The following is a 27,734-nucleotide window of genomic DNA, read 5'->3' as shown; positions in this document are numbered from 1 at the left end:
TGCATATACATACACGCTTATTTATATATACGCACATACATACACGTATGTGTCATTTGGTTGAATTCGTCATCTGAGCTTTTAATTTCCTTTTTTTTCCGCCGTAATTTCTTTAATAATAATGCTTTTTTAACATACACGTACGCACATACATACTGTAAATGTATACACTTACATACATACGTAAATCCACGTACACATACTCATACACGTCCGTACACTTATATTAATTGAAATTTACGTGTATGTGTGTTTATATGTTTTTTATTTTTTATTTTACTATTATTTTGTCATCAATATTTTGTATTTTTTTTTTTGTTTACTATTTTGTTTATTAGTAATTAATTATTTCTACCAATAAACTATTTAATTATTTATCATACATAATTAATTATTAAATTGAAATATTTATAGCAAATTTATACGTTCCATTTTATTTTATCTTTCATTTTTTTTTATCAAATTTCATTTTTAATATTTATCTAAAATTTTTTTGCCATTTTTTTTTTTTTAAACTTTTGAGAATATTGGAAATAAATATATGATTACTGACTGATGATTCAATGCTTTTTTCCCCTCTTTTTGTTTTATTTTTTAAATGCATTATACGTTTGACGTTTAATTAAAACGTTTGGCGTTTAATGTTTCACGTAAATTATCATTTTGTTTTATACTTAATTTTTAATAAAATATTTAATAATATTTACTATCAAAGTTATCATTTTTGTTCTTTTCTTTTGTTGTTTTTATTAATTTTTACAGTTTATACAACTTTTGTAAAATTATAAAAAGAAAATTTTGCAATGCATTTTATGATTATTTGGTTTGATAATTTCTTTCTGAAATGCTAATAATGGAAGCATAAATTGATAATTTTAATTAAGTTAAATTATATTTATCAGATAACATTTGCTGTTATACCAAAAAGTAAGCATATTTTTAATTCAAATGAATTAAAAATTGAATTAAAGAAAGACATGAAAAACTTTTTTAGTCAATTAACTAATATTTATTATATTTAATAATATTTATTATATTAATTTATAAAAACTCAAAAATTTCTTTCGCAAAAGTATTAGATTTTAAATAAGCAAAAGAAATAAATATTCATTCATACAATTAATTAATTAATCGGTTTAAAAAAGTATAATAAATTAATAAAATAATTAATATGCAATTGAAAAAAAAATTAGTTTATCTGAATAATATTATAATAATTTATAAAACTAGAAAAAAAAAATTTGAAATGATTGAAGCAAAGAAAAATAAAAAACAAAGAAAATAACTTTTTAGTTATTTTAATCTTCAACAATATTTTTAAATTTAAAAAAATTTCAGATAACAAATATTTTAAATTAAAAATGTATTTTAAAAAATATAAAATATATTAAAAAAATTATTAATTTTTGTACAGTCAAAAATTCATTTCAGAAATTAGATGAAAAAAAAAACAAACAATGAAAGGATTAAAATTTTTTATTTCTTTTTAAAATAAATTTTATTTAATTTAATTCGTTTTCACATGTTATTAATTAATGCAGTAAAATGTTTATTTCATTTGTAAATCATTTCGGATAATTTAATTATAGTTTTAGCACTTCATTCATTCGTTTGGATACATTACGATTAATCGATTAATCGATTGATTTATTCATTTACTTATTTTAATAATACAAAAAAAAAGAAAAGAAAAGAAGGCAATTCGATTGAGCGAACAACAAAAATGTCAACTTATTTGAATCAATATACGGTTTGTACTTGAATACTTAATTTCAATACGGTTTTCACTTGAATACTTAATTCCAAATACGGTTTGTACTTGAATACTTAATTTCAATATGGTTTTTACTTGAATACTTATTTCAAAACAGGTTGTACTTGAATACTTAATTCCAAATACGGTTTGTACTTGGATACTTAATCCCAAATACAGGTTGTACTTGAATATTTAATCCCAAATACGGTTTGTACTTGGATATTTAATCCCAAATACGGTTTGTACTTGAATACTTAATTTCAATACAGGTTGTACTTGAATACTTAATCCCAAATACGGTTTGTACTTGGATATTTAATCCCAAATACGGTTTGTACTTGAATACTTAATTTCAATACAGGTTGTACTTGAATGCTTAATTCCAAATACGGTTTGTACTTGGATACTTAATCCCAAATACAGGTTGTACTTGAATACTTAATTCCAAATACGGTTTGTACTTGAATACTTAATTTCAATACGGTTTTTACTTGAATACTTAATTTCAATACAGGTAGTAGTTGAATACTTAATTCCAAATACGGTTTGTACTTGAGTACTTAATTTCAATAATTAATGCTTTTTCTGAAGTTAAATCTAATATATATACATATATTTTTTTATTTTTTCTTCATATTTGAATATATTTTATCAATCAGCACATATTTTTTGTTTCTCAAACATTTCCAATATGAAATGATAAACTGCTAAGTGATATTAATTATTGGACAATTATGATTTTTAGGTATTTCATTATTTAATTAAGTTTAAAATTACTACTATTAGTTGATATTGTATGTTAGATAAGCATTTATTACAATTTTTGCAAGAAAACAAAAAACAAAAAATGGAAATTGAAAATATTTATTTACCATTAATAATTACTGCAAAATCTTTTGAAATGAAATTTCATTAACTTTTGTTTAATTTATTTCAAATATTTTATTAAAATAAAAATTAGTATTGAATATTACGATGTCGTTATATTACATATTTCAGTATTGCATTACATATTTTGTTATTATTAATAATATTATTTCTTTTCTAGCTCATATTACATTGGTTTTAGATAAATAATATTTAATTACACATTTGAAATTGAAACTAAAAATTGAATTTGTAAAATAATTTTTTAATAAGTTTTTATTTTTATAACTTTAATTATTTTATTTTCTTATATTTATTTTTATTAGCATTAATTGCATATTTATAATTAATAAACATAAAATATAAAACGAAAAAAAGAAAACAATAATTCAAGAAACAAACACAAAATCGAAATTCTATTAAAAATTATATTTTTTAATTTATTTTTAGAATAAATTTTTTAAATACATTCTTTTTATTATTAACAAATTGTATTTTTAATACATTTTTTTAAATTTATATACATGTAATTACTGATTTATAAAAAAAAAACGAAATTTTTTTTTTTTTGGATCTGAAAATTTTTTAAAATTTTAGTTAGTTTTTTGAAATTTGCATAAATTTCCATGAATTATATAATAATTTTTTAAATCAGAAACATTAATACTAGTAAAAGTTAAAAATATAAAATAAAATATATTTAAAAAAATGATAACATTTAGCAGAAGTTAATAAATATTAAAAAATTTTTTCGCATTTTAAAAAAAAAAAATGAAAATTTCCAATTATTTCAATTTTTCAAAATTTTCAACAAAAATCAAATAAAAGAATTTTAGATGAAACTTTGACAAAAAAAGAAAAGAAAAAATCATATTTGTTGATATATGCAAATTAAAAAAAAAAAAATAAATAATTTAAAATGAAAAATTTGCATTGCTTATTTTTCCTTGAAAGAAGCAAATTTAATTTAAATAAAAATTTTCAATTAAAAATAATACAAAATGTATTTTTTTTTTTTTTTTTTTTTGAAAAGTTTTTTTAAACTTAAAAAGAATTTATAGCAAAAATAAGCTCGTCTTGAAAAATTAACGAAAAACAAAAAAATATTCGAAAATATTTTGAACGAAAATACAAAAAATGAAAAATTGAAAAAATTTAAATTTCACGATAAGAAAATGAAAATTTAAAAATTTTATTTTCACCAATATAGAAAAAGGAAACGATAAAACCAAATTCGATAAAATCAAACTGAAAGATTTGCAAACAAAATTGGTTGATAGAATGAAAAAAAAAAAAATGATGCAAATTTTTTTTTAAATTAAAGAAACTAATTGAAAAAACAAGAAAATTAAAAATAAAAAATTGAAAAGAAAAGAAAAAAAATAATATTATTTATCATAAAGAATTTTTTTTTTTTTTTTTTTGTTTACTTTTTTTACATTTTCATCTTTTTATAAATTGTTAACCAATTAAATAAACAACATTTTTTGTTTACTATTTTTTACATTCTCATTTTTTTATAAATTGTTTACTAATTATATAAACAATATTTTTTGTTTAATAATTTTTACATTCTCATTTTTTTATCAATTCCTTACTAATTAAAAAAATAATACTTTTTACTGTCAATGATGTATTATTCACCTTATTTTATCATATTTATATCATATTTATATGATAAAATAACTATTAAGTATATCTGTTTTTTTTTTTTTTAAATTTCGTAAATTGAATTTTAAATTTAGTAAAAATGAAAAGTATGAAAAATGATTGTGTGAAGGAAGGATGCATTAACTGCTTCCTTTCAATGTTTTGTTATTTATTTCATTTTATTTTTTACTTTTTTTTTTACTACTATTTTTTTTTTTCAAAAAAAAAAAGAAAAATTTATTTAATATTTGTGAATTTTTACTATTATTTTTTCCACAAAAAATTTATTTATTGCAAATATAATTATATCAAAAAAGAAAAAAAAATTAAACTGCAAATGTGTCATAAAAATATGCAAAAATTTTCAAAATTAATTTATTTTAAAATTTAAATTATATAAAATATATTATCTAGTCATTATCAATTCCATTAAAATATTTGCAAGAAAATATTCTAAATTTTAAACTCGATGTAAAATTTTAATATCAAACATTATAATAACAAAATATTATAATTATTAAATATTAAAATTAATATTATTAATGAAATATTAATTTATTTTGCAAAAAAAATAACGAAAGTTATTTCTTTTTTTAATAAATCTTTTGCAATTCTATCATTTTCATTATTTCTTTTCTTTTTTTCAAAAAAAAAAATTGCTATCACTATTTTATCTATTTATTTCTTTTATATTTAATGATAATGATAATGATAATGATAATGATAACAATGATAATGATAATAATGATAGTCAGCTGTTGCTTAGTTTATTCGGTTTAAATTTGAAATGAGCAAACAGTTGGTTAGCAGTTAGTTCAATCATTTAAATCATTCGTGAAGAAATTTTAACTGCTTCATATTACTTCGTTATTACAAATTTTAATCATTCTTTTTTATCAAACTAATCATATCAATAATCAATAATTTATATAGCAAAAATGATAGTGATAATAGCACTGATAATAATAGTAATATTAATAATATTAATGTGAATGCGAAATTTGCATTGTTATAACTATTATCATTATCACTATTAACATTTCTTCTATTTCAATTTAACATTGTACGAATCAGTTGTTATCATTAATCAGATGAAATGAAATGTAAAATGTAAATAAAAACAAGACAGTCTTATCAGTGATATCAGCTTAGCATCATTTTGCTCGTTGTTATAAAAGTGATAATAATATCAGATAGTTTCGCTTATTTTACAAATCATTTCATGTATAAATTAGCATTTAGATCGTTTATCAGTTGTTATAGCTAATCAAAATGATAATATATTTGTTATCAGTTTTGTTAATTTAGTTTTTAGATTTTGTTTTATTTCGAAAAAAAAATAAATTTTGCAAAAATTTTCGTTGTTTCTTTATCAGTTTTGAATAATTTTATTGCTTAATTAAATGGAAATTTTTATGAAATAAATAAAATTTCAAATTAAAAAAAAATTCTTTTTTTTATTAATTTATGTTAATTTTTATTTGTGCTTAAATAGAAAATTTTTATAAAAATGATAAAATTCTAAACTTTAAAATTTAATTTTGTGTTATTGAAATATTTAATGCATTAATTGGCTTTTCTTTTTCTTTTTTTTTAAAAAAAAATTATTTTTTAGTTTAATTCAGTGATTAGTAAATATTTTTAAAAAAATCAATTTTCAAAATTTCTAAATTGTATAAATCAAAAAATTTTTTAGCAATTTAACTGTGAAAAATTACCGCAAATGATAAAATAAATTAGATTAAATTAAATGAAATCAATTTTTTCAAATCGAAATTTTCAATCATTTTTTATCATTAAGTAATTATCTTCTAATTATTCAAATACTAAAAATATTACTTTTTTAAATTGCTTACTTATTTAAAATGTCATTGCATTATTTAATTTAAAAAAAAAGGTGTATTATAACTTAAAAAATTATAAAATTTTATGAGTAATTAATTGCAAATTTAAAATATTTCTAATAATACGAACTAAAATAATAAAATTTACATATATATAATAATAATTAAATTTCAAAAGTGATTTTTTTTTTTTTTTTTTAAATCTGTATATTTCAGCATATACCACCAAATTATCCTAAATTATCCGGGCGCTATCATAAACGTTCCAATAGCGCCGAATCATATCGCTTACAGCGAACATCATCATCGTTATCATCATTATCAGCATTATCATCCCTATCATATTCTCGAAAATTTTCCACGATGAATTCTTATCGTCAACAGTACTCATCATTATCATCCAGTTATCATCAAGATGTAACACATCCGAAAAGTAATATTGGATTATCGAATAGGTTATTTATTTATTTATTTTGATTATTTATTTTCTTTGTTTGATTAAAAATTAGAAAAAATATATTTGATAATTACGAAAAATGTTATTAATTAATTAAATTAATTATCAACAATATTTTGATCATTCCATTTTCATACGTTATCACTTGTTTTAATCATTTTCTTTTTTTTTTTTTTTGTTGGTTAATTGATTACAGTAATGAATTATTTATCATTTTAAAATTAAGAAATTGATTAAAATATTAGTTAAATAATTAAATGCGTTTTTTTTTTTCAATATTTTTTCAAAAAAAATTGTAAAAATTTTTTTATTTTTTAATTTTTTACAAAAATAATCGTAAAAACGCTTTTTTATTCCTGAAAAAAAAAGGATTTATACGTTTCACGTACGTGTAAAAATTATTATTTTGATTATTAATTTGAGAAAATATATTTAAAAAAGAAAGTGAATTTAAAATTTTTGAGTAATAATTAATATATATAATTTTACAATGTGTTAACTGAAAAAAAAAAAAAAAGAAAAAAACGAATTAAGATTTTATGGAATTTTCTTCACTTAATAAATTTAATATTTTTAGCAAAAAAAAAAAAAGTTTATTGTTTTTATTTTTATTTTTCATCATTATCGAAATTTGTTTTAAAATTTAACAAATTTTACTAACTTTAGCAGCAATAATAAACTTTGAAATACAAAAATGAATTAAAAATTTTTACTTTAAATAACTTTTCCAAACGGAAAAACATTTTAAAATATTTTTAGAAAAAAACAAAAAAAAAAGATTTAGAACTTTTGCTAATTTTAAATTATAAAATTTCATAAAAGAAAAATGAAAATAGAATATTTGAGATAAATTTTAATAATAGCAATAAAATTGAGTATAATAAAAAATAAAACAAAAAAGTTTAAAAACTTTTTAATTTCAAAAATTAAAAAAAATTTTTTGTGAAAATTTCAATAATACTAATTTGATTTATGTATGCATTTTCTTTTTTTCTACATTTTTGTTTATTGTTTATTGTTTTTTTTTTTTTCGAAACAAAATAAAATGAAAAGAAATGAAATACAAATAAGAAATGAAAATTAATATTAATTTTTTGTTGATTTATTTAATTAAATATAACTGAATTAAAATGAGTATAATATTTTTTTAGTTTCTGTAATTAATTTCTTTTTTTATTTCTGAAAAAAGAAAAAAGAAAATTAGAATAAAATGAAATATTATATTAAAGAAAAAAAAACTGCAAGAAATGAATTAAAAATGAAAATTAATAAATTATTACTTAAAATGGATAATTAAGAAAGAAATTAAAATAAAGTAATTAATTAATTTGAATTGAATATAATCATTTTATAGATATGGAAGCATTGATCGTTTATCATCAATGAATCATCGAACATATAATAATTTCACTTCAAATACATTTACTCCAAAACGGAGCACAAGTTATGGTTCAGGTATCAAATAATTTCTCTTCAATTTTAAAATAAAATTTACCTTTGAGAGAAAGAGAGAGAGAGAGAGGGAAAGAGAAGAAAAGAAAAAAAGAAAGGGAAAAATTGACAAAATAATTAAACAATTACTTGTGATTTCAATCAAAAAAAGAAAAAAGTAAAAATAAAAAAAAGGTAACGAAAAATTTAGCTTATTTATAATATCAGAGAATTTACAATCATTTTAAATTTTATTTTTACATTTTTATTTTTAAAATTAATTCATAAAGAAAAAAATTAAATCTAGAATTGTAATTAATTAACCATTTAATTAGCAAACTCTAATAAAATTATGAAAATGAAATTGACAATTTTTTCTTTTTAACTTTTTCAAATTTTTTAAGATATAATTAATTGAAAACAATTTTTCATTTTTTTTTTTATTAAATAATTATTTCAATTAATTATAATTAATTGTTTATGTCTTATACTTTTGTTTATTTTCAATCTTCTATGACTAATTTTTTTGCTAATTAATTAATTAATTATTCACACTCAAATAATTAATTGTCTACTCATTGTGCCTAAATATAACTTTTTAAACTTTTTTAGGAACAAAATTAAATGATATCGGAGGTGTATCATCATCATTACGCCGTTATGATAATGATTATAATTCAGTATATGAAAGACGAACATCGTTAGTTTTCCTTTTTTTTTTTTTTTTTTTCAAAATTTTTGTTAATTTAAATTTCTTTTTTTTGTTTTGTTTTTTTGAAGAATATATAAATGTATTTTATGTTTTTGTTATAAATAATAATATAATTTTATAAAAAAAAAAAGAATTAATTCAAGAATCAAGAAAAGATTAAAAAGAGAATTAAGATTTTTTTTCGATTATTAAATTATTTAATCAATTTTATCTTAAAAAAAATAATAAATATTATATATAAAGTATTGTATTAAAATATTACATTAAATTAATAAATTATGCTAATTAGATTTGTTAAAATGATAAAATTGCTTGCAAATAGACCAATAATGATAAATTTTTTTTTCAAAATTATCATTAAAATGACATTGTTAGCAATATTTTTGCAAGCAAATTCAATCTTTATTGTAAAAATTTTTACAAACATCTGCTCATTTTAATTTAAAACATTTAAATTCATTTAAATGTTAGATAATTACTATAAAAAAAAATTATAAAATATAATACTAAATATTGTTCAAAGCAAATTCAATTAAAATTTAAACATTCAAAACTAAATTATTATAATCATTCATTTGCAAATATAATATAATATTATTTAATTTAATTTAATTTAATTTCTTTCATTTATTATTATTAGTTATACGCCAAGTCACTATTCCACGTCCGGTTATGCGTCATCATCGTACGGAACGTTGCCACGTAATAATCGTTCGCAAACTCCAAGTTATATTGGACGAGAGCGAAATTATGCATTAAATCGAGAATACAAATCAACGTTACGTTTTTCTACCGATAGAGTAAATAATTTTCTTAAATTTTCCACTTATTTATTTATTTATTTATTTTTTGCATTTTTTTACTTTAAAAAAAAATTTTTTGATAAATATATTTTTTCTTCTTTAAAATGAGTTAAGGCTATCATCAAATATAATAAAATATAAGTATAAATTGTATAAGAAATGTAATATAGTATAAGTAATACATATAGTATAAATTAAGTAAATGTAAAGTAACAAAATTAGTATTAAAAAAAATTATATAAATTATATATTATAATTTACAAATTATAAAATTAAAAAATAAAAATTAAAATAAAATATATTATAAAAATTCTATAAATTATATATTAGTATAAAAAAATTATATATTTTTTAAAGAAATAAGTTAAAGTATTCATCATTAACTGTAGTAGAAGAAAATTTAGAAATCAAAAAAAAAAAATGAAAATTATTTTATAAATTTAAAAATTTATTTTTCTTACACAAAAACAATTAATTTGCTATTATTAGAACAAAAATTAATATAAAAAATTTATGAATATTTTATCAATTTAAAAAATATTGTAGTGATAATTTGTCATCAAATGCATTTATTAAAAATTTTTTAACAATTTCATTTAAATTACAGATAAGAATTTTTGAATGAATTTTTATTTATTAAATTATATAAGTTATTCATATTATATATAAAATATTTAAAATGGATTTATCAATACTTAATAAAAATTTTTTTAATAGGAAAAAATTTTGTTATCACTGATAAAGTGATATGATTTTGATTATTATTTTTACATGAAATGAAAAAGAATTTTAAAATTAAATGAATTTTGAAAATATTAGTTTATTATAAATTAAAATTATAAAAAATTAAAAATTAAACAAAAAAAAAAAAAGAAAACTACATATAATATTTACTTTATTTTTGTATTAAATAAAAATTAACATTTTTATACCTTTTCATACATTCAAAATTTTTTTTGTATTAATTTAAAAATTAAATATAGCAAATTAGTATCTTCAAAATTTAATTCATGCAATTTTACAATTACTTCTTTCATATTTCTTATTAATTCAACTGTTTTAAAAATTTTGTTAAAAATTAAATTTAAATATTTATTTGTGCTTTTTTTTTTCTGAAGGAACATTCTCAATCAGATGATAATGTCAAGCAACGATTGGAGAAATTTTACAATCGATATCCAAAAGATCACGAAATATCAAATAATCATTTAATAAATGATAGTAAATTTTGTAAGTTAAATTAAATTTTTTTAATAATTAAAATTTTTTTTTGGCCTTTTCATTTTATACAAAAATTTTGTGATAATAGTAATATATTTTGATTATCAAAATTGTTATCAATTATATTTTTTATCATTTGTGATAAAATAAATGAAATAATTTTGTAAGACAATGTTGTTATTATAAATAAATACATAAATAAGTAAGCAAATAAATAAATAAATATATAAACAAGTAAATAAATAAATAAGTAAGTAAACAAATAAATGAATAAATAAATAAATGTATCAATAAGTAAGTAAATAAGTAAATATATAAATAGGTAAACAAACAAGCAAATAAATCAATGCATAAATAAATAAATAAATGATACTATATTTTCTAATTTATTTACTTATTTATTACTTATTTATAATTAATAACGAAATGAAAACTTTCACATATTTCTTTTATTTCATTTTTCAATTTTTTTTATTTTTTCCGATGGAACAAAATATGCGTCATATAGCGAAAATAAAAATGAAACTGCTAGAGCTGCTAATGATGACGAAGGTGACGAGAAATTTTCAGCTAATGAAATTTTTGAATTAAAAGATATTTTGCGTGGCATTGCTAAACTTAATGAGCAAGACGTATCAGAGGTATACTCATTGAAATATTCTTCAATTTATCAAAATTTAAAAAAATTAAATTGCAAAAATTTATAAAATTAACTTTTTTATAAATATATCTTTTCCTCAAAAAAAAAAAGAAGGAATTAAAAAAAAACAAACATTTTCTTTTTTCAAAAAAAAAATTTTTAAAAAAAAAAAAAAATTAAACTGAATTAAAAATTTCGATAAAATTGATTCATTTTTATTATCAATTTTTTCTTTTGTTGTTGAATTTGTATGAAAATTTAAGGATAATAAATTGAAAAAAGTAGTTTGTTCGAATGAAAATGAAATAATATCGATGGAAAATGCTTCAAATTCTATTCCAATACTAAAAGGTTTGAATAATAATTCTTTTTCCTTTTTTTTTTGCAAAGTTTGAATAAATTGTTGAAGAAAAAAAAAATTTTGTTTTCTTATTTCAGTTTGAAAAGAAAATTTTAAATTTGAAAAAAAAAAATAAATTTCTTTTTTCTTGTACTTTTTTATTTATTTTTTCTCATTTATATGTGCTGTAAAATTTTCAAATTTACTTTTTCTTTCTTATATTTGTTTTTTTTTTTTTTTAAATATAAAAAGTAATACTTAATATTTAATTATTAATTAATAATTGTAGAAAATGCTAATCAAATAGATTCGTCATCGTTAATTGCTAATCAAAATGATGCAGAAATTTCAACAGTTCCAATCAATAATGAAAATTTTGTCATTAAATCGAATGAAACCGTAAATTTCTCTCTGTCAATTTCATTTCTAATATGTATTTAATTATTTGCTAAATTGTATTTCTATTACTATTATTATTATTATTAATAATATTATTGTTACTACTATTATTTATAGTTATTGTTATCATTAAAATTATAATATTATAAATTATTATTGTTGTTATTGTCATTTTATTATTATTATTATTACAGCTATTTGCTAATTAATAATGGTAATAATCATGATAATGTTATTATAATTAATTTATAAAAAAAACAAACAAACGATTCAAGTATCGATATTTAATAACGGTGCCAAATATAAAATGAATACAAAATTAAATACAAAGATCAGAGGCAAACTGATTACAAATTAATTTAATTAATTAATCGACATAATTCATTATTAGTTTAAATTTTAACTCAAATACAATTAGTAATAATTGTAAATTTTACTAAAAAGCAATTTCAGGAATTGAAATGTGACAACGATGTTACGGAAATTGTGGAATTACCATTATTTAAAGGATTAGGTAAATTAAATTAAATTAATTTAATTTAATTATTTTTTTTTCACCATTATTATAACATTTTATCGTTTAAAACATATTACAATTTCTCAACGATCAAATTATTTTCCGGTAATTCCGGTTTTCTTTTTTTTTTTTCTTGATCAATACTAAAATTAAGACACTGTAAAAATTTAATGCTTTAAGTTTGCTTAGTAAACTGAAACTTTGTTTTTTTTTTTTTTCGCATAAATCACTGTATGTAGGCGTACTTATTTTCCATACGTATTTGTTATGTGTGTATTTTTCTGCGTGCGTGAATGCGTACGTGTAAACGTGTGAGAAAGTTTAAAAGAAAAATTGAAAGACTTAAAAAGGTATGAAAATAAAATAAAAATTTTGAAGCGAAAAAAAAAGGCGAAATATTTTAAGTAATGAAAATATTGATTTAAAATTTTATTTTGTTTATTATTACCTTTTCAAAAAAAAAAATTTTAAATGAAATGAGAGGGAGAGAGAGAGGGTAATAAATAGGGAAAGAGGATAAAAGAGAGAGAGAGAGAGAGGAGTGAATTAAAAAAGTTTGATGGTACGATTTGAATAAATAAATAGAAAATGATTCAGATTAATTGCTCAGACTTTTCCGTTTTGCTTTTTTTTTTTAAATCACAATTACTTCGTTTAAAAATTTTATGCAAAAATTTATTATTTTATTAATTAATGATCATTTGGACTATTAAATGATATAAAATGAAATTATCATTTTGTTTTAAATTTATTCCTTCCATTTAAATGATTCAATCATAAACAATAAAATGTAAATATAAGAAATAAAAGCAAAAAAAATTTCTTTTTGCTGTTTTGAATTTTGTTTTTTTTTTTTTTTTTTTTTTAATTAAAATGAATAAAAATAGTTATCAAAAAAAATTTTTTTTATTTTATAAAAAACTTTTTCTTTGTTTTTTTCTCCTTTGCTCTATCATTTAAATGCTTAAGATTTTGCACTGAAATTAAACAAATAATTTCAAATACAGTGAAATTATCATTGATATTAATAAATGATAATCACTGATAAAAACTGCTCTGAAAAATATTTCCAATTTGATAATTTGAGATTTAGCATAACAATTTACAGTTATTAAATTATCAAAAATTTTCTCTCGTTAAATCATTAAAAAAAAAAAATTTCTGCTCTTGCCTGGCATATGTAAATTTAAATAATTCAAGATTTTTTCAAAAATTTTTTCATTTGAACTTATGAACAAATTTCAGTGGAAATAATCTTTCGATATAAATAACTTTTTTTAGCTACTATTATTTTCATATTTTAAAAAGAAACTCTTTGAATTTTAATTTATTTATTGGAAATTTCAAAAATTTTTACATAATTTATTTTATTATTTAAAAGAAAAAACAAAATTAGACAAAATCGAGGGTTGAAATTAGAAATTATCTTCGTCTATTTTCCAGCAATTTATTTATTTGATTTGTTATTATCATTTATGAATTTTTATTTTTTGATTTTTTTTAAAAGTTTAAATTTTTTAAAAAAAGTTTTAAAATTTATCCGTCATTGATTATCTGTTTTTATATTTATAAAAATGATATTAAATTACTCAAATTTTACAATTTTGCTTCATCAAATTTATTTTTAAATTGACATTTAGACAAAAACAAATAAATTTTAAATAGTCGTTTAATTGCTACGATCTTCTGATATTCAATTAGACATTTTAAAATTCAACAAAAACAAAGAAATCGTTGCATTTAATTTGTTAGCAATGAAAATTTGAAAGAAAAAAATTTCAATTATTAGAAATTATAATTTTTTATTTTTATTTTTTGTTTTTTAATTTAATTTTTTTTTATTAATTCTTCTTTACTTCAATTAATATTATTAATCGTAATTAATGATCCAATTTTTTTATTATTAATTTACATTATTAATTTAAAAGTATTATTAATCGATTTAAAATATCAAAATATTGCATCCATCACATCAGAATTTATAATTTCATTTCTTTTTTCAAAAAAAAAATGTTTCTTTCATCAAATAGAATTAAATGCAATTTATTAATTAGTATTATAATTTTAGCCAGAATTTGTATTTTTTTTTTATTCACTTCAAATTTTCTTGAAAGATATTTGCTTTTTTTTAAAATAATAAAATTAATTTTAGATGATCAAAGATTAGAATGTGTTAGTGATCAACAATATATGGCTGATAACAATGTAATCATTTATTTTTTTTTTCTTTTTTTTAAAAAATAAACAAATTTTATTAATTATCAAACTTTTTTATTAATTATCAAAGTACTATTCATTTTATCAGTAACAATTGTACAATTCGAGTAACAATTTCAATTCCAAATTGATGCGCAAATGTACAATTTTGCAGTATGTAATAATTCTGTACGGAAATATGTAAAACATTGATTCCGTATGGATAATGATTTTATCGTTATATTCAGTTAATCATGATTTTTCTTACATATACAGAGATAATTTTTATATATCAGTAGTGAATATAAAATAATTGAAATTTGAATACAGTAATTTGAAATTAAATTTCATTCAAAGAGTTCAACAATTAAATATGTTTTTTTTTTTTTTTTTTTTTTTTTTTTTATTAGATTCAAAGTATGAAGAAAACCGGAACAATTCTTGAACCGGAAAATGAAATGGATGACGAACAATTAGAAGAAGAGGAGGAAGAAGGGGGAGAGAGAGAAAAGGAGAAGGAGGAAGAAGAAAAAGCAAAAGAGGAAAAAAAGGAAGTCGAAAACAAAGTAATGAATCTATTCGTAAATTTAAATGGAAAGAAAAACGCTAGTCATAACAAATTTAAGAAATTAAAAATAAATCAGCGACAAATTTCTATTGTTCGACCTTATCCTCAATTTTATTCATAATTTTAATTACTAAAATTGTTAGAAATTTCGTTAAATTAATCAATTATTCTGGTATAGAATTTACTACATATCTTTTTGATTACTGATACTTTCTAGGTTTAATTTTTTTGAGATGAATTTGAAAAAAAAAAAGGCAAATTAATTAAATCATTCCATTTAATCCAACTATAATTGTTATTCATAGTATATGCAAATAAATTTATTATTTAATTATTCATTTTCTATTTTTTATTCAAAACATAGTTTTGATACTAACTTTTAATTTATTATTAACTTTTTATTTTAGCAAAATATAATTAATCGAAAGCCGCCATTATTGCTTATTACACAACCATCAGCACAAAATTCACCAAATCATCTTACCACGGAATTTACATTTGATGATAATATCAATTTTGGTATCATGAAAAACAATGATATTAATGATGATAATGATGACGATGACGACGGTGATGATAGTGATGATGATAATGATGACAGTGATGCTGCTGATGATGATGATGATAATGATGACAGTGATGCTGCTGATGATGATGATGATAATGACGATAGTGATGATGGTAACGAAGCTTTAATAGATTTTCACTTTTTGAAAATTTTCAAATACAGATTTTACATTTATTACTAAAAATAATTACTTATTAAAAAAAAAAAACAATATATTATTTCAATAAAAATATTGTTTAATAAATTTTATAAAATTTAACCTATTCTTTCATTGTTTAATAAATAATTTGTAAAATTAAATAAAAAAAAAAAATATAAATAATTTATAGGAAATGTAATAATATTGAATGCGCAAAAGGATAATATTGAAAATGATGTGTCCGTTTCGGAAACAATCGAATTGCAACCGGATGCTAGCAAAACGGAAGGAAAGCCAAGAGGTTGCTTTCTAATGCCCTAAATGATGAATTCAGCCAACACAGATCGTATTTTTTTGATAATTTAATGGTGAGTAGCTATAGCAAATAGGATCCCCCCCAAAAAAAAAAGTTTCCGTTTTCTTTCAATCCAATTAAGTAAGTATTGAAGGAAAAATTAGCTTCAAAAAAAGCTCACATTTTACAATTAAATTTCGATTACTAAAATAAAAAATTAACTTTAAAATAAAAAATTTTCAGTCAAATCTAAAAGCATTAAATCGAAAAAAATTAACCTTAAAATACTTTCACATTCAAATGAAATCTAAATATTATATAGCAAATATTATCATTTCAACTGATGCATAAAAAAGTTTAATCGAATTTCTTAGAGTATTAAAAGAAAAAACGAATTTTTTAAAAAAATATCACATAATTTTAAACAAAAAAAAAAAATTGTAATTTAATTTTTTTATTAAAAAAAGTAATAAATTAGAAAAAAAGAGGAATTTTTTTTTTTAGAAATGTGAACATTAGAAAAATAATGTTTAAGGCTATTATTCAAATAAAAAAAGTGTATTGCATTTTGAGCTAACTGAAATTTCTTATTTGCATTTGCAGTAAATATAAATTTTTTTTTTTTTTTTGAAATCTTTTTAAAAGAAAAAGTGAAAAAAGTCTTACAAATTCAAAACTATTAAATTATCTTAAACAAAAAATATGATAATGCATTTAAAGCATTAAAATTTTGTCATTTCCAGCAAATTATTTCGCATGAAGAAAAAAACATTGTAATAATTAAAAATTTAATTAAATATAAATTTTTAACTATAATTAAGATTTTTTAAGAGACAGTAAAATATTCAATAATGAATTTAAAAAACTGACATTATTAATTTTATTTATGTTTTATTTTGTGCTAGAAAAAATGATATAATTTATGCCTTTAATCGTACTTCTTTTCTAGGTGATCTTTATCCAGTTTCATTATCGGAAAGTCGAAAACGTTTTATTTCACCAATTCCATACTATGAAAATGATTTTAACGAAGAATTTATTGTTGAAGTACCAACAAGGTTAGTTTCTATTAGGTTTACTTTCAATTTTCGAAACATAATACTGCATGGATAAAAAAAAAAAAAATAAAAAGCAAAATGAAAAAGAACAAAAAAAACATTAAATTTTTTTTTCATCCTTAATTAATTAATTAAATAATTAATTAGTTGGTGTTTTGTTTTAATACAGAAATAATGATAATCGAGGACGTGTTTCGGAAATTATGGCAGTACCAGCACCAGTGCTAACAACATCAGTTAGCTATGATGGCACGGATGATTGGGATTCAACACAGGAAGAATCGGTGGAATCGTTATCAGATTATGAAGATATTGATGATTTTAACTCTGAAGGTGAAATGATTCACATCATTTTAGCAAAATTTGCAAAAAATTTAGAAATAAATTGTTTGAAAATTGAATTCGTAAAATAAATTTTAAAAATCAAAAGTTTTGTTTAAATAAAATAACAATTTTATTAGTTTGACTTCAGTTATCCAAGTTAAAAAAAAAAACTCTTTGGCTTAAATTATCTAAATGAAAAATTAAATTTAAATCTTAATTTTATAATGGTTTGATATCATTGGAAAATATATTGGTAAAACTTTAGAACGTCATTCAAGAAATAGAGATGATTTGGAAAATGATGATTATCGTCCAACATCGTCAGGTTTTGGTGTTTATTTCAGTCCGATTTCTTCACCTATCGATGACGTAAGCAATTAATAAAAAATGCAACAAAATTTATGAAATTAAAAAAAAAAAAGTTTTTTTTTTTGTAATTTCTAATTTTCTTACTTACAGTATGATGATATACAGTATCGAGATAATATTGATGTTGGTTTTACACTAAAACTTGTTCAAAAAGCAGCATTAAAGGAGACAAATGAAGACGATTCATTGTCATCTAGTGAATTTTACGATGATTCGGAGGTTCAAATTATATTCCATTTTCTGCTAATGTATTTTAAAATTCATCTTTATGTTTTTTTTTTTTTTTCCTCTAAAATGATGCTAAAAATTTAATGCTTAAAAAAGCTCGAACTACCGTATGATTTACAGTATGATGGAGAAGAAATATACAAAAATGATTTCTTTTTTTGCCTAAATAAGGAAGAAAAATAAATTTTTAACTCAGTGTGATGGCATATGCCAATGTATAATGAAGTTGTACAAAAAAAAGGTAAAAAAGCACATTTTTTACTTAAACTGTGAAAAAAAGCCTCTAATTACAGTATAACTTAACTTACAGTATGAAGAAGAATTATGTAGAAGCGATGAAAATGATGATGATGATGTTGATGACGATGATAATAGTGATGATAATGATAATGATAATGATAATGATACTACTGAATATACGGATGATGAAGAGGAACTAGATGATGATACATCGGAAGATTTGTGTATAACTGAAAATATTTCAATTGAACCATTAGAATCTGCTGCAATTGATAGCGTAAGTATATGATAATACAATTTAAATTTATGCAAAAATTTGAAATAATTTTAAAAAAGAAAAAAAACAGCAATTAGTGATTTAAAAGAAATGTAGTAGTTTTTAATTTTTGAAAAATATATTATTAGTAAAGAAATATTTTAAAAAATTAATAACAAAATTTTTCATTATATTACATTATTTCTAGAATTAAATAAATTATTCAAAGTATTTCATTAATATTTTGTTGTAATTTTTAATATTTTTGCATAATTTTTTAATATATTTTTTTATTTATGTATTTGAAAATGTTTCGTTGAAAAAAATTTTCCACTTTAATTTTTTAAATTTTATTTTAAAAAGTTTCTTTTTTTTTTTTTTTTGTTTGTAGATTTCATCAATTTCAATTCCACCTCTGGTATCTGCATCAATGCAAGAAGATGATAATATTGAAATTGACGAAATCTGCGACGAAATATTCGATCAATCGGTAAATCAGTAAAAATTATGAGAGAAGAAGAAAAAGATAAGAAAGAGATTTTATTTAAACTATTCCAATTGTTTTTTTTTTCCTTTTTTTTTCTTACAAAATGATTTCATAGAATTAAGTAATTGTAAATTGCTCTTTAAATTTATAAAAGTTTTATCTTTTTCATTTTTGAAGATGGAATTACTACAATTAAAGATAGTTATAAAATTTTTAGAAATGATATGAACTTGTAGAGCTAATTATGCTAATTTAATAGTAATAAAATTTTTAGAAATGATATGAACTTGTAGAGCTAATTATGTTAATTTAATTTCTTTTATACAAGATTAAGATGAAGTAATCAATCAGAAACGATAGTTTAAAAAGCTAATTTTTACAAAAATTTTTTTTCTATCCACTGAATTATTTTGAAACAAAAAAAAAAGTATTCAAATTTTTTGTTTAATAGTCTAATGATTTAATAGCGATCGCTAAATTGAACTGAAATAATTATTTAACGATTATATTTAATTTTTAGTTATATGAAAAATAATATTTTATGCTTGATAAAGCACAATTGCTCAGAATATCTCTACTATTTCATAGTAAATTAAAAGAATTTCAAAAAAATAAAAGAAAAAGAAGGCAAAAATTATTTTTTAAAATTTAAAAATTTAGTTTTTGGTACCAGTGGAAATATTATCAAATGTAAAAGAGATTGAAATGGAACAAAATAAACCACCGGAAAAACGTCGTGAAATAACGTATGCACAAGAAATTGATTTGCAACAAAATGCTGAAAAAGCATCGAAATTTTCTGTAAGCTTTTATTTTTAAAAAAAAAAAAATTGAATGTCTAAATTAAAAAATAAGCATTTTTTTTTAAGCAAATATTTTAATATTAGCAGAGGATTCTACTTTTTTATGTATTTTTATACATTGAATAATATTTTCGTTTGCATATAATTTCTTTAGTAATCAAACATATATTTGCTTACTTATTTTATTTATTTTTTAGCTAAATATGAAATATATTCCTTTTATAAATAAAAATGGAATTTATAAAAATAATTCGAAAAAGAAAAAAGGATGTAATTAGATATTATGACTGTAAAAGTTTACAAAATTATAATTTTTTATTACTGAAATATTTTTTTATTCATTTTTTATTTCATTTTATATGAAAATTTAAATTGCATAATAGATTTTTCCTTTTTTTTTTTCCTTTTTTTTTCTCTGTTTTATTTTTTAAAAATTTAGATCAAAAAAATTGGTAAAGATGAAGCGATGGAGCAAATAGCTGAAGGTGCAACTGAAATAGCAATTCGAAAAATGACACCACAACATGTGATACCAATTGAGGAAAATATTGAAATAATTGAAATTAATGAATTGAAAATTCAAATGCCTGAACAAATTAATATAATTGTTGAGGAAAATAAAAATGAAAAAGTTAGTGTGAAATGTTTGTTTTTTCAATTCTTTTTATTTTTTATTTTAATACAATCATAACTTTATCATTTTTATGCAAGGAAAATTTTTTCTTTTAAATTTCTTTTTTTTTTAATTTTTTTTTTTTTTTTAAATAATTTTATCATTTATTTATTTTTTTTTTCTAAACAGGGAATTAATCAAATTGAAGTAGTGCCAACATATGTTTGGCCAACAATCGAGAATTATCCTACTGATAGTGCTCGAACATTTATTGAACGAAAGCCATGCACTGATTGGGCTAAGAAAGCAATCATTTTATCACCAAAATTTGAAACTGCAAAAATACAACAAACACAAATTCATTTTGATAAAGAAATGTAAGTTATTTAAAATATAAAATAGAAAAATGAAAAAAGATAAAATAAAAGTAAAAATAAAAAACAATAAAGTAAAAAAAGATAAAATATGAATTAAATCAAATGTTTGTTTATTTTAAAATTATATAACTTCAAAAAAAAAAAATTTTTTTTTTTCTTAAAGATTAACAATAAATGATACAACAACAAAATCACATACCGATACACCAACAAATTGTACAAATAAAACAGCCAGTACTGGATCTTCTAGGCCAACATCTGCACTCTCAACTGTTTCATCAAATTCAGGCCAAAAAGTAAGTAAAAGAAAAAGTTATGGTTGAAGTCTGTTTTTTTTTTTTTTTTTTTTTGAATTTTGTTACAGAATGGATTTTTTTAAAAAAAAATTAAAATAATAATTGAAATTTTTTTTAAAAAAAAAAGGAAAGAAATTTTAGGAGGATAAATCATTACTTCGAAAATCAGTTATTAATATGGCTAAAGATGATGCAATAAAAGCTAATGCATTACAACAGGTTGTTTATTTACATATAAATTTGCATAATATTTTAAAAAAAATATAATTCACATTAGAAAAATAAACAAAAAGTTTAGGAGTGTTTTCTTAAAAGCATTTTATATTTGTTTAAATAATTTCAAAAGTGAAAAAAAAAGTGAGAAAATTGAATTAAATTAAGTATGTAATAAAAGTAATTTTTATTCATTAAAAAAAAAAAATATTATTCTAATTTCAAAAAAAAATGTTTTTTTTTTTTGGTTTTTTACTAAAACTAAAAATAATATAATTACATTTTTTTAAAATGTATTTGAATCAATTTTTTATAATTTTAATTTGTTTTTTTTTTTAAATGTAAAGATTTAAATTTTAATTTAATATAAAAATTTTAAAATTTAATTTTTTAGGAAAAATCAAAACAAAATGCTAGAAGATTTGGAATTGTTAATGCATTAAGTGCAAAATTCAATTCACAAGAAAGTAAATCAGATGCATATACGTTAGTTTCATTCATAAATTTTTATATTTTATTTGTAAATTTTAGTACAAAATTTTAAAACAATGCAGTTTAGTATAATTTTTAAAGTAATTTAAATCTAAAATGAATTGAAGTAAATTTGAATATGACGTTTTTGAATATCAAAGTAAAATTTTATTTCTACTATTTTCTTCTTTCCGTCCTCCCTTCTATTCTATTTTTTTTTTTAATTTTAAAAAATTAAAATCTAATTTTAGATATAAACGTTCACAAATGTTAGCAAAGAAAGATGAAGAAAGACCAAAACGTATTTATGCACCAATTATCAAACCAATTATAAATGATAATTTTGATAAACAAGTAAGTAATTGCAAAAAAAAAAAATGTTTGAATTCAAATTTGCTAATTAGAAATTTACTTTGCATTAAATTTGAATTGCAATTATAAATAAATTATTGTTAGTAATTTATGTTTGATAATTCTAAATCTATCAATATAATAGGATCAGAAATGATAAATTATTAAATTTCAAATTTAAATTAGCTTTTATATAATTGATAATAATTTTAATCGTATTTTAGATTGAAGAAATTCGTTTGAAAATGAAAACAGGTAGTAAAATGTTAAGTTCACAATTTACTGAATTAAAAAAAGGTATTGCAATGGTAGCTGATGATGCAAGACGAGCAATTCTTGAACATAAACATCAGCAATTACTAACTGAAGCAGATCAAACATTTGGGTTACATTTTAAATTTTAATTTTTTATTCCTCAATAAAAAATAACATTTATTTCAAATTAATTATTCAAATTTTTTTTCTGCATTTGTATTACTATCACTGCTTCAAGAATTTCAATTCTAAGCATATATCAATTTTTAAATTTCTCTTCTATTTAAAAAAAAAAAAAAATTTTGTATTTAAAATTATTTGTCTATGATGAAAAATGCAAAATTTAGATTCAAAAGAAAAGAAATTATAATATTTAATCATCTCTAAAACATTTATTGTTAAGATGATAATAATAATATTAATAATAATAATAATATTGAAATTTTAATTATGATTTTTAGCAAAAAAATACAATAATAATACAACAGTAATTTGTTATGTAATTTTTGAAAAGTTAAAAAGATAATAGAAATTTTACATTTAAAATTTCTATTTGCCATTAATTAAATTACCAAAAAGAGGATAAAATTAGACATAATTTTAGAAAAATAGGTGATGATTTTCAAAAATGGAAAGAGAATCGAATAATTGAACATCAAAAAGAATTGAAAAAACAAGAAGAAAAATTGCATCGTGAAAAAGAAACAAAAATGGAAAAAATACAAAATGATTCAATTATGGTAAATTATTTCAAATTCAAATTCAAAAAAAAAGAACAAAATGAAAATTCTATTCATAACAAATTAATTTATTTATTTAAATAATCTTTAAATCTTGCAATAAGATAAAATTTTATACTAATTAAAATGCGCAATTTTCCAGGCGCAAACAGTAAATGAACCAAAAAAGACAGTACGACGATTAAGATCATCACAACAAGTTGAAATGGCAAATAATCTGCCAAATTTTGCTACAAAATGTAAAACGATAAATTCAGGTTGTTTTTTTTTTTTTCATTTTTATTTTGCTTGCGATAAATTTTAATTTATTAGCTTTTTAATTTAAAAAATTTTACACAATTTATTTTATTAAATTACATTAAATCATGAAAATTTGATATTGAATTGTAAACTTTTGTAAAATTTAGTTGAAAAATGAATATTAATTCAATTGAAAACTCTTGAAAGCACTTAGCTAATTTAATGATTAGCATTGCTGATTTGATTTTTATTGCTAATTTATTGATTAAAAAGTATTACTTTAATATTTTAATTCTTACTTATTTTTCAATAGAATATCCGATAAAATTAAAAATTTTAATTTTTTTTTTTCTTGAACTTGTGAATCAAAAAATAAAAGCTAAAACTTAAACTAGTCAAAGAAATTAATCAAAATTAAAAAGTTAATCAGAAGCTAATCAAAACAAAAAAATTGAAATGTGTTTGAATGATATAAGGTATAACTATAAAGATGCAAAAGTATCAGTTCTTCTGTCTTTTTTTCCTTTAAAATAATAGAAAAATGAGAATAATAAATAAAGTAATCCATTAATTTAACAAAACGATAAAATTTTAACAAAATTTTAGAAAAAATATTATAATTATTTTAACGCAAATAAAATAACCTCAAATAATGTTGAAAAAAATACGTAAATGAAGAAAAAATGCAAAAATTTTTAACAATGAACGCAGTAATTGTCACAGAGTGTCAACTATTGTCATCAAAGTTTCAAATTATTATTATCATTATTATTATTTTTATTATTATTATTATTATTATTATTATTATCATTATTATTATTATTGTTATTATTATTGCTAATATTTGTTAGCAAAGGCTTTCTTCACTTAATTACTTTAAAATTATTTAATTAATTAGTTATTTGTCATCTAAGTTTTTACTGTCATCAAAGTTTTAATCAAAGTTTCAAATTATTACTATTATCATTATTACTGTTATTATTATTACTAAAATTTGTTAAGAAAGGCTTTCTTCAGTTAATTACGCTAAAATTATTTAATTAATTAATTATTTGAATTTTTCAGGAAAAAATTCCTCATCGGATGCACAAATGAAGATGATGATAAAGAAAAATGTTGAAACAACAGAAGAAAATACACCTGAAAATGGTTTGAAAAAAAAAATTAAACAAAAATTTTATTTTATTTCATTAAAAACTAAAAAAAAAAAAATTTTTTTTAATTTTTCAAATATAAAACTTTACAATTAAGCTTTTTAGTAATTATCAATTAAAATTTATAAAAATTATTGCTACCGCAGGTATAACAACCACAAAGCATCAATTATCAACAATGAACAATTGTGTTATCATATCATCGTCAAATGCTTGTGATAATTCCACATCAAATGCAAAACTGGATTCTACGATGTCAAAAGAAAGAAAGGTTAATATAAGATATAAACTGAAAAATTTTTTTTTTTTTTGTTATTTAAATTTTTTTGAATTAAATTAATTTCATTTGTTGAAATACAATAAATTTCTAAAGTAATTTAGGATGCAATGAAGAACATTAATTTTTAAATGAATCGATCTTTTCAATTTTTATTATTTCCCTTCTCAAATGCAAAAAAAAAAGAATTAAAATAAATAATTAAATTAAGAATTGTTAAATATATTTCAGATATTAGGAAGTACTGAAAATCGAGAAATTCGAAAATATGGTACTAGAAATAAAACACAGGAATTGATGAATTTTGCTAATGAAAATGAAATAAATGATGAAGAGGTGATGTTTAATTATGCATTTGAAATATATGCAAATTATTACTATAATTTTAATTTAATAATTTGTAATTATAATTTGATTTATGATAATTTGATTAACAAATCATATGCTAAATGTTAAATTTGCAAAGTATTTTTGAAATTTAATTATATAATAGTAAGAAAACACAGAAATTTTAAAATTAATTTTTTTTTTTTATTAAATAAATTTTAATGAATTATTATTTTTTTTTTCAAATTATAGCTTAAAATACATCGACAGAATTGCATACATCGACGTAATCGTTACATTCGAAAACCATTTGATATTGATATTTTACTTGGTTATGATAAAGAAAATAGCTTTGAACAAGTAAGCAAGTTTAATCATTCATAATTGATCGCATAATTTATCCAAATTTCTTCTATTCTATTTATTATTATTATTATTATTGTCATTACTATTATTATCATTATTATTACTATTAATATTATTATTACTATTACTATATGTAAAAACTTTTACGAGAAATTATCAACACTAATTAGCAGCTTAATTAATTTAAAAAAACAACTTTAATCCTTGTAATTACTGATTAGTAACTTAGCTGTAATATTCATTGGTATAGAATTTCTTACAAAATAAAACTAAAATAAAAAAATTTTTTAAATTAACTTTATTATTTTAATAAATATAGCAATAAATCATTATAGTTTGAGGCACGCTTTGCTGCATCAGGGCGTGATAAAAGAGCAATAACTGATAAGAATGATAAGAAAGCTAAGAGACGACGAAAAGAAAGCAAGAAAATTTGGATTAGCGAATTAAGAGTTCGTCTTTTATTGCTTTTTTCTTTTTTTTTTTTTTTTTTTTTTAATTAGAAATAATTAAATTTTATTATCACTATCATAGTATGATAATGAGTTCATTTATTAAATTGAATTTTTAATTTTTAAATTAATTTTAATCTTTTTACAATGAATAATCAGCCTGTCAATTTTTGTATTATTTATTAACTTTCATTTTATTTTGTTCTAATTATCTATGTATTATGTTATTTTAATATTAGATTTCAGGTAATATTTAATTTATGAATATTTTTTGAAAATTAATGAGTATTTCAGAATTAATAAAAGAAAAAAGAAAAAAAAAACATTTCAGGATATTGATAAGATTTATAGAACATCCGAATTACGCGATATAATTAATTCAGTGCGAATTTAAAATTGAATATAAAATTGAAGAATTAGAAAATGATTGGTGTTAAAGTGAAGAAAGTAAAGATCAAATTTGATAATATATTTGCTCAATTTTTAATAGTTGTGTCTTTTTTCTTGAATATACATAATTTATGCAATATGTCAACATTAAATGTCACATATGATTGTCATTAAATGTCACAAATGGAAAGATAAAAAAAATCGGTAACAATTGATGCTAACAAAAATAAAAATATTGAGTAATAATATTGCAATATGCATAAATGCCACTATTAATTTTATTGCTAAACTTTTCATCCTTCAATATATTTTCAATTTTAAAAATAAAAAAAGAACTGTAAAAATGAAAAAAAAAAATTTTTTTTAAATAAATCAAATATAAATTATTCAAAAATTAGTGTCATTAAATTAAAAAAGTTGGTGTAAAAATCTCTACAATTTATATGTCCATTTTCCTTTCTTCTATCGTTAATTCGTGATTTTTTTTTTCCTGAGAAAAATTTAATTTAAAATTGTTGAATTTTTCACTTAGCTAATTAATTTTATAAATAATAATTCAGTAATCAAAATGAGAAAAATTCTTTCAATATTTAAACTAATATATTCCATTAATTGATGTTTTTGTGTAATTGGCATAGACATTAATAATTAATTAATTGATAAATCAGAGACAGCAATTTAAATTAGATTAAATTTAATCCAACTAAATTTGATAAGAGTTGATTTCGTTTCTTTTTTTTTTCGCATATTTTATAAATGAAATTGTTTCTGATTTTTTTCCCTTTAAAAAATAAATTGCACACAAAAGAAACGCAAGCATACTTTATTAAATTTCGTTTCATAGCTAAGCAATTAAGTTTAGCTTAGCTTTACTGAGCTAAAATTCTGAATTTAATCCATAGAAACAGATTAGATCCCAGCAAAACTAAACCATCCGAATCGCACTTAGAATAAAATATGCAAATTATGCAATGAAAAAAAAAAAAAAGAACTATTGTACCAATTTTAAATTTAAAGTAAATTTTGTCTTTTCCTCTTTATTAC

General features: G+C 19.1%; 1 protein-coding gene across 2 annotated transcripts; it reads left to right on the top strand.

Moving 5' to 3' along the window:
* Positions 1-1,723: 1,723 nt before the first annotated feature.
* On the top strand, positions 1,724-26,694 carry Bm1580 (Uncharacterized protein; the record flags this gene model as incomplete). Of its 2 annotated transcripts, XM_043080735.1 has the most annotated exons (36): positions 1,724-1,750; positions 6,334-6,572; positions 7,929-8,029; positions 8,618-8,705; positions 9,358-9,517; positions 10,639-10,750; positions 11,276-11,382; positions 11,645-11,732; positions 12,011-12,120; positions 12,574-12,634; positions 14,790-14,842; positions 15,244-15,399; positions 15,809-16,082; positions 16,299-16,409; positions 17,353-17,461; positions 17,631-17,794; positions 18,051-18,154; positions 18,245-18,373; positions 18,693-18,899; positions 19,270-19,368; positions 20,026-20,166; positions 20,608-20,799; positions 20,971-21,158; positions 21,322-21,454; positions 21,596-21,673; positions 22,062-22,153; positions 22,390-22,492; positions 22,714-22,874; positions 23,349-23,484; positions 23,627-23,741; positions 24,790-24,873; positions 25,025-25,149; positions 25,387-25,491; positions 25,735-25,842; positions 26,184-26,300; positions 26,632-26,694. In XM_043080735.1, the coding sequence occupies 36 exons, from the start codon at positions 1,724-1,726 to the stop codon at positions 26,692-26,694; spliced, it is 4,440 nt and encodes a 1,479-aa protein (XP_042936669.1). The 2 variants fall into 2 exon arrangements, with proteins under 2 accessions (XP_042936669.1, XP_042936670.1); XM_043080736.1 differs by lacking the exons at positions 1,724-1,750; positions 6,334-6,572; positions 7,929-8,029; ... (5 more) ...; positions 12,011-12,120; positions 12,574-12,634 and having other exon boundaries at positions 14,828-14,842.
* Between the last annotated feature and the right edge of the window lie 1,040 nt (positions 26,695-27,734).

Source organism: Brugia malayi (genome assembly GCF_000002995.4).
Source record: "Brugia malayi strain FR3 genome assembly, contig: Bm_v4_Chr3_scaffold_001, whole genome shotgun sequence".
In the NCBI taxonomy this organism is placed as follows: Eukaryota; Metazoa; Nematoda; class Chromadorea; order Rhabditida; family Onchocercidae; genus Brugia; species Brugia malayi.
The sequence above is the reverse complement of the archived record's forward strand: the minus strand, read 5'-3'. Positions and strand labels throughout refer to the sequence as shown.